This window comes from Geotrypetes seraphini, chromosome 4 (assembly GCF_902459505.1).
Source record: "Geotrypetes seraphini chromosome 4, aGeoSer1.1, whole genome shotgun sequence".
In the NCBI taxonomy this organism is placed as follows: domain Eukaryota; kingdom Metazoa; phylum Chordata; class Amphibia; order Gymnophiona; family Dermophiidae; genus Geotrypetes; species Geotrypetes seraphini.
Window position 1 is genome coordinate 115,946,735 of NC_047087.1, and position 17,476 is coordinate 115,964,210.

At 39.4% G+C, this 17,476-nt stretch overlaps 1 protein-coding gene across 1 annotated transcript in view; it reads right to left on the reverse strand.

Annotated features, from left to right (window-relative positions):
• Positions 1–2,269: 2,269 nt before the first annotated feature.
• The window catches only part of GAP43 (growth associated protein 43), a 198,538-nt gene continuing 183,331 nt past the window's right edge, over positions 2,270–17,476 (reverse strand). The window contains exon 3 of the mRNA XM_033940143.1: positions 2,270–2,799. Within this exon, the coding sequence (XP_033796034.1) occupies positions 2,708–2,799 (92 nt within the window). The 3' untranslated portion in view covers positions 2,270–2,707. The remainder of the gene's footprint in view (positions 2,800–17,476) is intronic.

A 17,476-nucleotide genomic window follows, 5' to 3' on the forward strand; every position in this document is an offset into this window, starting at 1 on the left:
TACACTGGTGATAATTGTCTCTGAAGATGGTAAGGTAATTCCATTTCTATAATGATTTCAATTTGCAATTGGCTTAATTGGTATCTTATTGCCAGAAGGTGGTGCTTTGCAATAGTTCATGGGGAAACGTTACTTGAAATTGTCAACTCATTTCACACACACCACAAGCTTAAATATTTTGTTTCAGAAGACTTGTATGGCATTTGCAAATTAATAGTGGATCTACACTTGTAAATGGTACCATGCATTTCAGAAAAGTTGCATGTGTATGCTCACAGCACACACAGTTTTCCACACAGTGCATGTTCTGCGTGGGCCTGAAAATTATGCTTGCATTTCTTAATTTAGCAAAGGGCATACATGTCAACCACATAAGATTTAGATGTCAATATTTCTCACCTACTCAGTGGCATGTTAAATACTCTTTTGGACTTGAAATTTGGAGGAGTGATGGAAGAGCAATTGTGCTTACTTCTCTGGCATTAAAATCCTCTTCAAAAATGCAAAACATACAGTATTGTATATTTGCTTCTTCACTGACAACCCTTGCACGTTCAGTTCTGTAAAATCTGGCTGGTACACATGTAGGTTGCAAAATTGCCACATATGCCTATACATGCTGGCAAGTATACATTCAGGCCTGGATTCTGCAAACGGTGCCTAGAAAAATGGTGCTGGCCGCGTGTCAGTCACACTAATGCACCATTAATAAAATCGTGGCTACTGGCAATTAAGAAAAAACTTAGATGCCAGTAATGTAGGTTAGGGTTTTAAAAGCCTACATTACTAGAACCTAAGGGCGCGCCAGCCGATTTAGCACTCACTAAATGCTAACATGCCCATTATATTCTGTGTACGCGTTAGCATTTAGTGCGCGCTAAATCAGCTAGCGTGCCTTAGTAAAAGATCCCTAAGTTTATTTAAAGAAATGGGCCTAACAGTACCTAAAGTCATCTCTGCAGTAAATACGCCTAATTTAACTTTAGGCTCCGCCAGCCACCATGTTCTAGGTGCAATTCTGAAGCCTACCTCAGCAGGCGCCTACCTTTTTAAAATGAGTTTGTAATTGGTTTTAAATGACGTGGTCAGTTATCATGACAATTAAAGCCAATTAAAGCAATTAACGCCACCTTTTAGGAAGCCGCACTAGGCTTTTTTTATCACCTGCTGCGGCAGTATTAGCTTCGACACTCAAAGGAATTCTGTGAATGTCGGAGCTAATACCACCATGACTGGTGGTAAAAAAGCTTAACGCAGCTTCATAAAAGGGTGTGTGTGTGTGGGGGGGGGTAAGTTTGGCACCAGTAGGTGCTATCAATGTGCCTACTGGTGCCTAACTTATGACGTCATTTACAGAATATAGCCCTCAGCGCCTTGAGTGAAACTGCTTTATTTGTGACCATGTTTCTTTGTAAAATGGCCAGAAAGACCTTCCTTTTTACCAAAGATACTGGCTCCTTATAAACTGACCCCTTTGAAAGATTCTATCTGCATCCTCTCACCCCCATATAGTTGGAAATTGTCTCCTTGTATGCTTTCATCAGTATCCCTTCTTCCTTTTTTAATACTTTTGCCCTCTGTAGTCCCTGTCTTTAACTTCATGTCCTCCTCCTACACTGTAAATGCCATTTTGTAACCCGTTCTGAGCTGTTGGTATAAACCAACAAAAAATAAATAAATAAATATGTCACTGAATACATTCAGTGAACCTTTTGTAAAATACACTTCGAATTGTAAAAATTCAGACTTGGGCATGCCTTTTCCTACCTAGATAATCTATTCAAAATCAAGCTTCATGTGACATTTAAATAGTCAGACAACCTATCCATGAAGGGCTCTGTGCGCTTAAAATAATTTATTGATCTATCATGTACCCAATTCTGGTGTGAACCAGATTTTGACACCCACAAAAGACAATTTCTGTAGAGAAGAACTGTACCACAGCTCATAGAAAGTTATACTTTTGACTACAGGAGAACCAACCTTTTTACTGCTTTCCATAAAAAGATGTATTTCCTGTTCAGATCATTACAATTTTGGAAACCCCTGCCCCTACATGTCTACTACCTTTAAATGCATCTGATGAATTGGAGCCCTTTGAGGCTCATTTTATTTTCTGGCTCTTTAGACAACCAGCTAAATGAATCAATCGGTTGTTTTAACCATATATCATTCCCATTTGCAAACTCACATTAATAGAGAGAGAGGATGTCAGATGTTATTCAGCCAAGAAGACACAGGAACCCTGTGCAATACGCTAATTGGCACATTGCTTTTATTTTTTAAAACAAACTTGGGGGTACTGCAATTTTTTTTTTTTAGATTCATTCCATCACACTGAAGAGGAGGTAAAATAAGACGATTCTGAATTTTACTCGATAATTTGGAAACTCCTTTAGGTTAACGGAACATTGCACACATTGGAACAGAGAGAGAGAGAGCGCGCGCACGCCAGAATAAAACTTGTATACAGTGCAAGAGAATCTCCAAAATTATTGGATCAGACCATAAAACTCGCCATTAACAACACCAAGAAACACTTAAATGTTTAAGCCACACTGTTTGACGGAAATCTTTCCTGCCTTTAACATGTTTTGCCACACAGAGAGAAAAGGGAGAGATGGGAGAGGGAGGATGGGTGCACGTGAGAAAGGTAAAGAGAAAGGGGATCGTAAATGGGGAGGGAAGGGAAACATTTTCATTGTGTTCAGGCATTTTCTTGGTCCCCCTTGCTTTCTTCATCTTTGACCTCTTCCTGCTGGGCACTTTGAGTAGGTTTGGTTTCTTCTACTGCAGCATCTGTGAAAACACAAAGAAGAGAAAAAAGAGACTGTAATCTCAGAAGAATACTGCTTACTCTAGGCTGGGTAACTCCCATCCTCCTCTTAGGTCAAGAGATTTTGGCCTAAACTAGGGAGAAAATATAATATATCCCTATTGTAGACAGGAAAGATGAATCCTTAAAAAAAAAAAAAATCAATTGTAGTTCATTTTTGGAAAACCTTGCTTTTTACCCAAATTTGTAGATTATTTCATAACAACAAAGTAAAGGCAAGTAAAATGTCTATACAACCTAGTGATTTATTTCAACAATAGGTATCAATATAAACAATCTCAAATACAGTCTCTGTGGATGTCTCAACAATCCTAAACTGGAAGATGGATAATACAGTAGTCCGTTGGAGCAGTGTCCTGTTGGAACAACATCCTGACTAGGAGCCCATTTTCAGCATATGTAAAGTGCCTTCTTCAGGGGACACTGGTGTATGTTCAAATAAAAGAACTGTGTGAGATATCAGCATCCTATATAATAAAAGGCTAACTCGCGCATGCGCAGTCCTATTTTCGTGTTCCGTGCGCTGTAGGTCTGTGGCCGAAGGAGTGCGCATGCGTGCGGATACGTCACAACCAGATCGCCTCCACAAGCCGGACCGCAGCCAGACGACGTTCTCCGTTTCTCCTGTCGCCGCCGCCGATCTCCGTTTCTCCTTTGCCGCCCACCCCCTTCTCTTCCCGCGGGTCCGAATGGCGATTCAAGCAGCGTGTACATCAGTCTCCACACGCTGCTTCGGGCCCTTCTACTGCCCTGATTTGCTCTGCCGCGTCTCTGATGATGTCATCAGGGACGTGCCAGAGTAAATCAGGGCAGAAGGGCCCGAAGCAGCATGTGGAGACTGATAAAAGCGCTGCTGGAATCACCACCTTTGTAGTCCGGCCCGCGGGAAGGGGAAGGGACAGGGGCGGGTAGAGGAAACGCTAATGCTGCTGCACAGGGAACTGGTGGGGGGGGAGGGAAATGGAGGGGAAGGGAATGCTGCTTTGGACGGACAGACAGACAGAGAGAGGAAGGGAAACACAAAGAAAATAAGAAATACACAGGGGCAGGTGCTCAGGGAACTGGTGTGGGGGGAGGGAAATGGAGGGGGATGGAATGCTGCTTTGGACAGACAGAGAGTGGAAGGGAAACACAAAGAAAATTAGAAAGACACAGGGGCAGGTGCACAGGGAACTGGTGTGGGGGGAGGGGGATGGAATGCTGCTTTGGACAGACAGACAGAGGGAGGAAGGGAGACAGAAAGGAAAGAAGAAAGACACAGGGTCAGGGAGATACACAGAAAGACAGACAGGCAAAGGGGGCCAGGGACAGAGACAGACAGAAAGGACAGCAGGAGCCGCGTCAGGAGGGGTGCGGGATGCGGCAGTGGGAACTTTTCCAATGGGTGCAACTGGGCAGCTGTCGGGAACCTCTGATCAGGGGCAGAGCAAGGTAAGAGTATCATAGGGATAAGAAGGAGGAGGGAGGATAAAAAAGGAAGGGATGCCTACTGCTGGACAGGGGGAGAAGGAAAGAGATGCTGATGGACAGGGGAGGTGAAGAAAAAAGAACGGAGGACTAATGTTGGACAGGGGGAGAAGGAAAGAGGTGCTGCTGGACAGGGGGGAGGTAAAACAAAGGGAGAAGGGCTGCTGCTGCATAAGGAGAGCAGTGAAGGGGTGGTGGTGGTCACAGTGGAGGTAAAAGGAAGGGAAAATGGACAGGGGGAGCAGGCAAGGGGTGGTGATGGACAGCCAAGGAAAAAGAAAGGCAGAAAGAAAGAAAGCGGCTAAGGAGAGAGAGAGAAAAAAATACAGACACACACACATATGTTTTAGCACCCGTTAATCTAACGGGCTTAAAGACTAGTATAAGCAATAAGATCTAAAACCGTGTCGGCGTCTGATGATCATAGTTTCATAGTTTATTAAAATTTTGATTAAATGCTAATCATAAGATTCAAAGCGTTGTACATTAAAATAATACATGAAAATTAAAAGAAAGGGGGAATTAATATTAGAAAACAGACAAGACCTACCACGGACCAAGCAAACACAACGTAGGGTAGGATAGTAAACAGGAGGAGAGAAGGGAGAACTACAATTGATGAAGATAAAGAGAACAGAAAAGGAAAAAACATCAGGGAAGGAAGGGGGTAAGATAAAAGATGGTAATATATCAAAAGCTTTAGATGTTATTGCTTGTATGTTGATATCACATGCAATTCTTTAATTTGAACATTCACCAGTATCCCCTGAAGAAGACATTTTACATATGTTGACACTGGATTCCTAGCTGCTCCAACAGACTACTGTATTATCCATCTTCCAGTTTAGGATTATTGAGATATCCACAGAGACTATTTGAGACTGCTTATATTTATACCTATTGTTGAAATAAATCGTCATCTTACTTGCCTTTTCTTTGCTGTTTTTATATATTTCAAGGCAAGAACCCTTCTTTCTTTCTTGTATTAGATTATTTCATGCACACCTGTCAATAAAATGTTTTAACCAGCAATAGAACTATTTAGAGATGTACTTATCAACATGGGCTACTGTTAAGACATGTTGTTTTATCCCAAGTTCCAGTGAGATCCAGTTACAAATAACTGGGGTTAACAGTACAACGACACATCGTAATGGCAATCCATATAGATACCTTCCCCCTTAATAAGCATTACATTGATTTTGCATGCCCCAAAAATTTAAGGTGTATTAAAGAAAAGAATGACTTCCTCTATATCTGGGGACCTCCCAAGGTTGTGTGGGAATCTAAATGGAAGTGCCCAGTTACAGTAAGGCATCTAGGATCCATTATAGCAGGGGTAGGGAACTCCGGTCCTCGAGAGCCTTATTCCAGTCGGGTTTTCAGGATTTCCCCAATGAATATGCATTGAAAGCAGTGCATGCAAATAGATCTCTTGCATATTCATTGGGGAAATCCTGAAAACCCGACTGGAATACGGCTCTCGAGGACTGGAGTTCCTTACCCCTGCATTATAGAATAGTAACTTCTATATACTGTATGGCTCGTAAAATGTTGGCACAAAAAGGGTGCCATTCTATGAAGTGTGATTAATTAGGTCCTGTTTATAGAACAGCGTATACGCTCAGGAACTATACCTAACTTTGATTAATTCTTTTTTTTTTTTTTATAAATCTTTATTGATTTTTAAACTAAAAACAGTGTCATACAAATAAAGAACAGTAGGTATTACATACAATGCACTATTATCTGTACAGGCAACTTATATATCATTCAAGATTTTCTAATTTCATATATTAAATAATAATACATTTTAACATAATATATGATTTAAATAATTCATAAAGTTACCTAAATGTCAACACCAGTATTTATTCATTTCCCTCCCTTCCTCCCCCCTCCCCCCATGGATGTGTTTAGGAAATGAATAAAAGAAATATCATACCTCCATAAATTTAGTCAATGGGCTCTAAACTTTATTAAATATACCACTAAATCCCCTACATTCTGCATTAATTCTTTCATATTTGTATGTAGTGCATACATTTACCCACCAAAAAGTATAATCATTTTTATTAAGGAGTCAACAAGAGAAACAAGCGAATTACATGGATAAAATAGCAAACAAAGTTAGTGTCAATAATTGTTTGTTGAAATGTCAACTATTGGCACTAATTAGCTTGTTATTTAATTCAACTGTGCACACAAATTGAGCATGTGCCCAAATTTGCTCATGCAATTTTCAGCACTTAAAAAAAAATAGAATTAGGAGGATAGGGACCCTTTTATTAAGATGAATTAATACCTTAACACCAAAACACCAAACTCTTAACACCAAAACACCTTAACACCAAAAACTTAACGCATTAGCACGTATACCCTGAAAAAATTGATGGGGGAGCACTTACTGCCTCCTATTTGGGAGGCGCTAAGAGCTCATGGTTTTGGACATGTTAGCCAGTTAGAGTACGGAAAATATAATGCACTAGTTAGATAGCATGCACATGTCCATTCTTCAACCCTGACATGTCTCCTTCAGTAAAAAAAATAAATAAACACTGCATACGTAGAGCGTGATTCTAAAAAAAAAAAAAAAAAAATCAGCGCTGACTAGAATGGCGTTTAGCATCATTCTACAAGGTATATACACCTTATAGAATTGTGCTTAGTGCATGTGCGTGTCACCCAATGTAGGCACACTCATTTAGGCCACCTAAAACCAGGCCTAAATGCCTGTGCCTAAGTTGTGTGCATATTGGGTGTTTTCTACAACAATGTGCATAACTATTAGGAATACCTACAATTTACCCACAATCAGCCCTAGCCATGCCCCTTTTTCAAACAGGCAAAGGAGATTCAGGGTAATCCTTATGCAGGTTGGGAATATAAGGTCTCTGCATATGCAGATGATATTTTGCTTCATTTGAGGAATCCTGAAACTACCATTCCACATTTACTGGATTTGATTGACAGATTTGGGAAATTTTCTGGGTATAAAATAAATTGGAGTAAATCGGAGGTTCTTCCACTAAATGTACACTGTCCAAAAGGATTATTTGATTCATTCCCCATCCTTTGGAAGGAAGAGGGTATAAAATATTTAGATATTTGGATTCAAACGCTGGAAGAAACAATGAAAGTAAATGAAAAATCTTTATTGCTGAAGGTCACAGAAATGTGTGAGAAATGGAACCCTTTACATCTGTCTTGGTGGGGGAGCGTTCAAACGGTTAAGATGATGGTTTTGTCTGTGGTTTGCTACCAAATGGATATGTTGCCAGTTTATTTCTTTTATAAGAAGTTAAATAGTATTCTTACTAAATTTATTTGGCTGGGTAAAACTCCGAGAATTGCTTTAGTATCTTTACAAAAACCAATTGCAGTGGGTAGAATAAATTTCCCAAATTTTTATAGGTACCATGAGGCCTATATATTGTGTCAGGGTATGTATTGGATCCTTCCTTAGCTCATGGAACATCTCCCTGATTGGTTGTATTTAGAGTGGCAACTTATGTCCCCATTACGATTATTTCATGTGTTGAGTATCAAGTTACCCAGATATGTTAAGGACAACAGTATTTTATTTGATACCTGGAAAACCTTGAAATTTATTAATAAATTAACAGATATTCCAATAGAGAAATCCACTTATCAATCCTTATGGCTAAACTCCAAGATTCAAATTGGCAAGTCTGGGATCTTCTGGAAGCAATGGATGTAGGCCGGTGTACGTACACTAGATGATGTTTTATCAAATGGGGAAATGCTTGATTTTTCATGACTGCAACAATCATTCAGTATTTCAAAGTCTCAAAATTATAAGTGGTTGCAGTTGAAGCAAGCCATTCAGAAGGGGTTCCCTGATTGGCAAAATCTACAAAATCATTATAGCTTGCAGGTCCTATGCTTCCAGACAGATTTCCTAGGACATCAGGCCGCCCGGTGGTTTAAATTAATATCTGAATTCTTGAATACAAAACCAAAATCTAGTCTTAGAGACATTTGGAGCATTGAGATAAAGCAGTATATTTCTGTGTCTCAATGGCAACGAATTTGGACTTGGAGGATGAGATGTACAGCATCAGCATCTTTGAGACAAACATGGTTTTTCTTGTTACATAGATCTTTTTGGACCCCTGTTAGATTACAAAAGTTAGACAGTTCTACATCTAATAGATGCTGGCACTGTCATCTAGACATTGGGACAATGGATCATCTGTTGTTCTATTGTCCTTTGATACTCAACTTTTGGAAGTCAATATGGGGACAGATTAATACCATACTAGAATCATCAATTCCATTGACATATGAGGTGGTCATATGTGGAACATTATTGCATATTAAGCCCCTCATGGACTGCTATAAATGCTGGCTTTTCCTATTTATGACTGGGATAGCTATGCAGATGGTAACTCGTAATTGGAAAAATTATGATCGCTTTAATTTTCCTTTTTGGTGGGCAAATTTATGCTCCAGCTATAGGTATGAAAAAATGAATTCTGACATGTTGGGACATAGTAATTTATTTAAACTGGTTTCGGGCCCATTGACGTCTTTTATTACTTCATTATAGTTGTCTTTTGTCTTTAATTTTTGTTTATTTCCACACACATCCAGGGAAGGGTGAGAGGGGGGGGGGGCTATTTCTATCTTAATCTTAGCCCTTTGAGTATATACATTCAGGGTGGGTTTACATTACTATTTTAAATAGGGAAAAGTTATTGAAAGAATCTATGTATTTGTGTTTTTATTGATTAGTCATTGGGAGGTTGGGTGAGTGGGATAAAATGGTTGCTCAGGTATGTCTGTAAGATGAATGTGCTTTTCTTGATTTATTATATGTTTATATATTTGTATTTGCACTGTTAATATTTGGAAAATCAATAAAGAATTTTTTAAAAAAAGAATCACAATTTCTGAGTTGTGCTAATTAGCATCAATAAAGAAGTGTTAATTGGCAATATGACTGCTGATTAGGCAAATTAATCAATTAAGTTGTGTACATGTGGAGGGGCATAATCGAAAGGAACGTCTAAGTCCGTTTTCGTCTAAGTTGCAAGTCGTCCAAAGTAAAAAACATGTCCAAATTTTTTTTTTGTTTCAAAAGTCGTCTAACTATACGTCCTGCCAATCTAATCATCCAAGTCGCTAAATCATCCATCTTTATACCACATTTTCGTCCAACTTTTCGTCCAACTCAAAAATGCCTAGAACAAGCCCTTATGGACATGGGAAGGGTCTGCAATGTGATGGACTGAACACCCAGACATGGCACCTAAATAGTAGTACATTACAGGGCACTGCTGTGAACTTCACAAAAAGGGTGCCATGTCATCATCTCACTACAGCTCCCTTATAGGTCATGGTGAGCCCCCCAAACCACCTTCAGAATCCCCTAGACCCACTTATCTACCACCCTAATAACCCTTATGGCTGCAGGAGCCACTTATATGCCAGTAAAAAAGGGTTTTGGGGGTGTACAGGGGAGTGCACATGTTTCAGTATCAATTCAGTGATTGCAGGGGCTTATGGGTATGGGTCCTCCTCTCCATGAGTCCCTAACCCACCCCCAAGATGGCTTAAGCCGCCTCAGTGCTGGACGACTAGGCTTTTCTATGCCAGGCTTCCAGGTGATGATGGTCTGGAGGCTGAATTTTAAAGGTGTGATTATGATTTTTATAGGGTTGGGAGGGTGTCGGTGATCACTGGGGTAATGTGGGGGGTCTGTATTATGTGTTTGCAGTGCTTATCTGGTGACTAGGTGGTTTTTTGTGACTTAGACCATATTTTAAGTAGTCTAAGTCACAATGTCCAAGTTCCATTAATCCTGGGCTGTTTAACTTTCGGTTATACATGCTGTACGACTAAGTCTAAGCCGGCCCATGTCCCACCCAACTCCCGCCCTCGACACTCCTCCTGAAACGCCCCATTGAGCTTTGGTCGTTCAGCGGCACTATGAAGGCCTAGGTCGTTTAGAAATACATCCAAAACCTGTATTTATTATCGGCACTTGGACGTATTTTGATAATGTTCATCCAAGTGCCGACTTAGGCCAGTTTTTGGATGTTTTTCTCTTTCGATTATGAGCCCCATACACACTATACACAACCGTAGGCACCATATACAGAATTGGGGGGTTACTCACTGCAAAACACTTTAACCTACTTTGTGGCAAGCTTTTCATGAATGCTAGGCACACATTAGGGAATAATGTCCTTTAGTACACATACCCTATAATATAGGTAATGGTCCTATTCTACCCTAATTATTGCAATTTTTTGCACATAGGGTCTGTTTTCATGCTTAATCTGGAACCTTTGGCTGAACTACAACTGACCTAGGGACCACTGCGGGAGCGGACTGCTGGGCACGATGGACCACTGATCTGACCCAGCAGCGGCAATTCTTATGCTCTTATTAGATCAGAGTTTCCAGTGTCAAGGGGTGCAATCCAGTCAGGTTTTCAGGATTTCCCCAATGAATTTGCATGCGATCTATTTGCATACACTGCTTTCACTCTATACAAATAGATCTCATGAATATTCATTGGGGAAATCCTGAACACCCGGCCTGGCGAGGGCTGAGATTAGACACCCCTGTATTAGATTATATAGTATAGGGCAGGGGTGTCCAATGTCGGTTCTCGAGGGCCGCAATCCAGTCGGGTTTTCAGGATTTCCCCAATGAATATGCATTGAAAGCAGTGCATGCAAATAGATCTCATGCATATTCATTGGGGAAATCCTGAAAACCCGACTGGATTGCGGCCCTCGAGGACCGACATTGGACACCCCTAGTATAGGGGCAGCAAAGGTGATCCAAGGAGGAAGAACAACCAAAAATTTTATTGAAGCTGGACCCGACTTGGTCAAGATTTGTCAAAAGCCTTTGTCAAGAGTACTAAAGGGACACAGATATTTACAAATGCAGTCTCAAAAAGAAATGGCAAATCTAGAATCGAGTCCCGACATGGCCATGTTTCAGTGAAATGCCTGCATCAGGGGTCCAGGAAATCTAAACTAAACTAAACCTTATTAGCTAAGTTTATATACCACATCATCTCCACGGATGTGGAGCTCGGCACGGTTTACAAGAACTTAAAATATAGGAAGAGAAGGAAAAAAAAGGTTTACCTGAATTTATATATAGAAGAGAAGAGCAAGGGCTAAGCTATTTTAAAGCTGAATGTATTTTCACATCTTGCACCTATGCCAATATTTGCTCTTTAACCATCCGAGGACAGGAAACTATCTACTGTACATGAATGTAACCCGCTTTGAGCTACTGCTGTAAAAGGTATGATCCATTTAGCTTAATTGGTTATGGCCACTGTTGAGAGCTTCCCCAGTGTATAAATGGATTACTCTAGTTCATTTGTGGCATGGAGAAATTAACAGCTCGATATACAATGACCTTGGCTAAGTGGGAGGAAATCTAGAGCCTATTCCTATTAGTGTTTTCATTTTTTTTAAAAGTAGAGAATGTTGTGTCAATTGTTCTCTTATTTATGTATTTATTTAATTTTCATTATTATAGCCCATCCTTCCCAGGAGCCCAGAACTTCATGAGAATAAAGGATGTTTAATTTTCTGAAATAATAAAAATAATAATTAAAAATGAAAGGTCTTTGTTCTAGTCCTTGCTTACTGTAAAGAAGAATGTTTTGCTTATTGCTTTTTGTATCTTTGCAATTTTTGTTATGCTGTAATTGTTGTAACAAGATTTGCCAGTTTCACATAAAAGACCTTTAAAAATGAAAAAAAAAAGATATGATCTCTATCCAGTATTTCTTCTCTTTCCTTTCGATTTTATCACCCCTAAAACAAAACAACAATAAGAACAACAAAATGCCATAAATGATATGGAAAGATAAGCAAAACAAAAAATTTGGGACTGTTCACCTTGACTCCTCATAACAACATAAGAATTGCCGCTGCTGGGTCAGACCAGTGGTCCATTGTGCCCAGCAGTCCGCTCGCACGGCGGCCCTTAATTCAAAGACCAGTGACCAATTTGAGTCTAGCCTTTTCTGCATACATTCTGGTTCAGCAAGAACTTATCTAACCTTTTCTTGAATCCCTGGAGGGTGCTTTCCCCTATAACAGCCTCTGGAAGAGCATTCCAGATTTCTACCACTCTCTGGGTGAAGAAGAACTTCCTTACGTTTGTACGGAATCTATCCCCTTTTAACTTTAGAGAGTGCCCTCTTGTTCTTTCCACCTTGGAGAGGGTGAACAATCTCTCTTTCTCTATGAGGTCAATTCCCTTCAATATCTTGAATGTTTTGATCATGTTCCCTCTCAGTCTCCTCTTTTCAAGGGAGAAGAGGCCCAGTTTCTCTAGCCTCTCATTGTGCAGCAACTCCTCCAGTCCCTTAACCATTTTTGTTGCTCTTCTCTGGACCCTTTCGAGTAGTACTATATTCTTTTTCATGTACGGCGACCAGTGTTGGATGCAGTATTCCAGGTGGGGGCACACCATGATCCGGTACAGCGGCATGATAACCTTCTCAGATCTGTTTATGATCCCCTTCTTGATCATTCCTAATATTCTGTTCGCCATTTTCGCTGCTGCCACATGACTTTAAATGCACAATTTATACATAATACTAATGCATTTTGCCCCCCCCCCCCCCACCCCTCAATTCAGATGACAGTTAGTAAAACTGATAACAAGAAACTATGAAAGGACATTGAACCACCCTGGTCATCTCTACACAGGGATATGGAATGCTTTTCAAAGTTTCCATGTGGAGTATAGGGCTTTTTCTAGTCTGTACAGATCTTAGTTAAGTTTCATGAGAAAAGTTCCTTTTCAGTTCCAAGGGCATTTCAGTCCAACACACTTTTTGTTTTCCACTCATACATTCATATAAGCATATACCACCCTGATGAAGGGACAGTACATTAGTCAGAGTAATGATAGCCCAAAACAAGGCATCGCCTATATCTGTATTATTTGACATTTATTTCTATAAACCTAATATGACGAATCACACTACTGTAGCTGCAGTTGTAGAGGGCTGGCCTGGTAACGGATCAGAAGCAGTTCATTGCATTTTTACATTTAGGAAACCACTCTAGCAGGGGGCCTAAATGCTCCAGAAATCAATCAAGTAAAATTCCGAGCTGGTTGCCAGTACATGATGGCGATACAGTAAATGCTTGTTGGAACACAGCCTCCTAGGCCCTCTCTGCCGCAGCCTGACACATCAAAAGCCATTAGGCATAAAACAGAACAAATCATTGATTGAAACTTCCTTTAAGCACATGGTGGGAAAATGATGCTGACTCTATGAGGAATCATCTGTGAATAAAGTTCAACAACCGGTCAGGTAGTGTCTTCTTAGATTTATGGCACTGGTTTTTTAGGCATCAGAACCACTAGAACAGGGATAGGGAACTCCGGTCCTCGAAAGCCGTATTCCAGTCGGGTTTTCAGGATTTCCCCAATGAATATGCATTGAAAGCAATGCATGCAAATAGATCTCATGCATATTCATTGGGTAAATCCTGAAAACCCGATTGGATTCCGGACCTCGAGGACCAGAGTTGCCCATGTCTGCACTAGTCCTTCTATAATCTTACTACTACTTTATATCTTCAAGACAAAAGTCGGCCTTCATTTTATGCCCTCTTGTTTTTCCTTCTCATAGTACCATGGCACAAGATACACTTTTGCGTTTGCTGTCAATGCATGAGCACAACAGCAATTTCATTATATTTAATTTTAATAAAGATATTCATTGCCCTCTTAGTGATATCCACTGTCAAGGCAAACAGTACATTGATTGACCAGTGAATCACCATGTACCATCCTGTTTTTCACATAAAAATCCCACAATGGCAAGAATGAATGCTTCTTTTCTATATCCACTTGCAGATATTATTGTTCTTGTCTGACTTTGTTCTTTCCCGGAGAAGTTTCTTTCCTTCCCTTCTACATTTTCCACACATTCTTTACAGCCATGGGAGATGCTGCAACCAAAGAGCAAGTGTTTCATGAACTCTTCGATGTCAATCTCACATTTCGAATGAATGAGTCTGTAGTTAAGCTGAATAATGTTACAGCTGGGATGTTGTCTATGCACTGTTCTGCAACCAAAACTGGAAAAAAAAAAAAAGACCAGATACCACCAAGTTGATGCCCAGCATTAACTTCAGAACATTAGAGGGGTAGCACTGAAATTGTCTGAGGGGCTTGCAAGTTTAAAGGTTTAAAAAAACCTCTACAATCTAATTTTGAAAGGGAAACTTGCCATTGAGTTTCTCTATGAAAATTCTGAGCCAGTGGGGCTGTATGTATAAAATGGAAACTCTGCATATAGTTTCCATTCCCTGTTCCAGTCCCATCCTTTTACAGCATGGGCACAAATACAGTTGTTATGAAACAACACTCCTATGTCTTGTTTTGATTTCTTTATGAAAATTGTCTTATTAGGATCAGAAAAGTCACACCCCCATTCAGTGTTAGTTGTGAGCCAGAATATCTGTCACGCTGTATGTGGCAGTTCTGTGGATGCTTCAGAATACCAATATCAGATTTGCCTCTTGTGTAATTTCAGTCTCCAGAGGCAGCTGAGAGGAGAGATTGAAATGGTAACAGAGGAGGCAAATCAGATGACTGTCTGATTTTGAAAATATGCAAGTACCCACAGCATCCATGCAATTGGCACTTATGTTCCTCATGTATTTTTGGTGGGTTGACTGGTGCTGGAATGTCTAAGGCAGAAGATATAGAGATTAATTAATAAGAAAAAAATAAGAACATAAGAATAACCATACTGAGTCAGACAATGGTTCATCTAGCTCAAGTATCCTGTTTCCACATTGGCCAATCCAGATCACAAGTACCTGACAAATAGAAAAAACATTCCATACTACCCATCTCAGGGCAAGCATTCCTATGAGCATCGGAGCATTTTCCCTCGCTAGCTTGTGGTATAAACTTCTACCATGGCTTTGTAAAAGGAGCTCTTTATTATTCATTTGTACATGTATTTACCTATTCATACACTTTTTATTCAGTTTTAAGTATTGATTGATACTTTGGTTACCATTTGTAATCTTTTTGAAGTGTTTTAAGATTTTTTTTTTACAATGATCTGGATGGCTTGCCTGCTTTATGAAATCAGGATTTTGAGTTTTTATTTTATGTTGACCTCATACCTACTTAAATTTTGAAGTTCTGAGATGTTCTCTGCTGGGTTTTTTTTTTAAATGTTTTTACATGACCCTCAAGTTTTTTAATGGTGTTTTTGGATTCTGAGATTTTTTCCGTGGTTGGAATGCACAAGTGTCGTCACTGGAACACACTGAGGTATCTGGAATGTATTTCATCAAAAACTATCACGCGTTCTACCATGTTTTATCTGTTGTTGGTTTTTGGGGTTTTTTTAGCTTATTTTCAATATTTTAAGATGGAATTTTTTTAGCATTTTAGGCGCTAGTTATGGATTTCTGAACTTCTCAAGACTATTTTTATTGATTATAAGATTTTAAATGGATAACATGAGGATTTTATCATTACATTCATTAGTGGTTGATCTTACATTTTGAACCCCTAATTTTCTTTTATTTGGTTTTTACTAAGGCTTTTAAGAACTGTACCTCTTCTTTTTTAGTCATTTTATCATTTTTAAAGGGTTTTTTTTTACACCATTATTCATGACATCAGTCTTCCACCATATAAGCTTGGTTGTGTGCACAAGCTTGTCTGTTTGCCAATTACCACATATCGAGGATACTGTATTTTTTTTCTCTGTTTTTGTTGTGACCTTGGTTTTATTTATGAGGTTTTTATTCAGTTTCTTTCTGTGGTTACTTCTCTAGAAGTTTTTTGTTTTTACTGAGCACATTTTTAGACATGTTTGACATGCCTATTTTAGTGGTGCAAGATGGTTTTCCATGTTTGAGTAAGCTGTTGTTTCTCACTAATTGGGTTTTAATGTTGGTGGAAGCTTTCCCTTATCCCAGCTAGATAAACCATTCTTTTATGGTTTGCTGTTAACCAGATATTTGTAATTAAGTTGTACTGGTGATTTTAAGGATAGTGATGACATTTGTATACATGTTTTGTTCTGTTATTATATGCCCCTGAAGCAGCCTTGTTTGGCAAAATGCATCAGGTACTACTGCTGAGAGCACATTGAATAAATCTGAATTTAATCTCCATATTGTCTGCCGATTTTTTGTTTAACAAAGCTTTCCAAACAACAACAGTGCAAAACACAAGTATATATACATATAATTCAAGAAAAGCACATTCATCTTACAGACATACATGAGCAACCATTTAAACCCTCCCACCCACCCAATAACTAAACAAGAAAACACAAATACATAGATTATTTTAATAGCCTTTCCCAATTTAAAATAGTAGTGCATTTCCCCCCTCCACCTGCCCACCCTGACAAATGTTATTATATATATATAATTTTTATCATGCAAACTGTGTTTTTACCTCTTTTGAATGCTAGAAATCTTTTCTTAAAATGTCACCAGTTGTGTTCTTTCTGTGCTGAAAACTTCTATATAGATGACCCTCATCTGCTCTGCCTCGGTTGGTGGGGGCTGATAGTTGTGTAGAGATCATTTCAATCTACCCATTACCATTAGTTCAGTATGTTGCTAGAGGTAAACATCTTCCACCTCCATAGTGGCCTGAAAGGTCCAGAAATTGATGATCTTTTCTCCTCCTTGCTCGATTTACTGTATAACATGTTCCTTGTTTATGGTCACTCTGGGCCTAGGGATATGGCTCCTTCTACTTTATCAGCTTCATCAGGCGCTCTGCATTTTCTTTGCACAATGACATTGTACAGAAGCGACAGATCCAAACATCTCTTTAACACAACAGCACAAAGACAAAAGTTGTCTTTTTGCCGGGATTGTGCTTCATCTGACCTTCACAGAGATAACAAGTCCTATACTGAGTCACCACAGACTTCTACTGTACAAATCGTTGCTTCTCTGTTTGTGGAGTTTCAATGCCACTATCTTGCAGAGTTACAACCAGCATTTGTATTTTTGCAATAGAAGCTTGAACTTTGCCAGAAGAACATTTCTAGAAGACCATCCTTCCAGTGGTGAACTAAATTATGGACACTGGAGCAGCTGAAAAGTCTATTATTTCACTTTCTTAAAATGTCATTATTACACCTGCCTTTTTCTC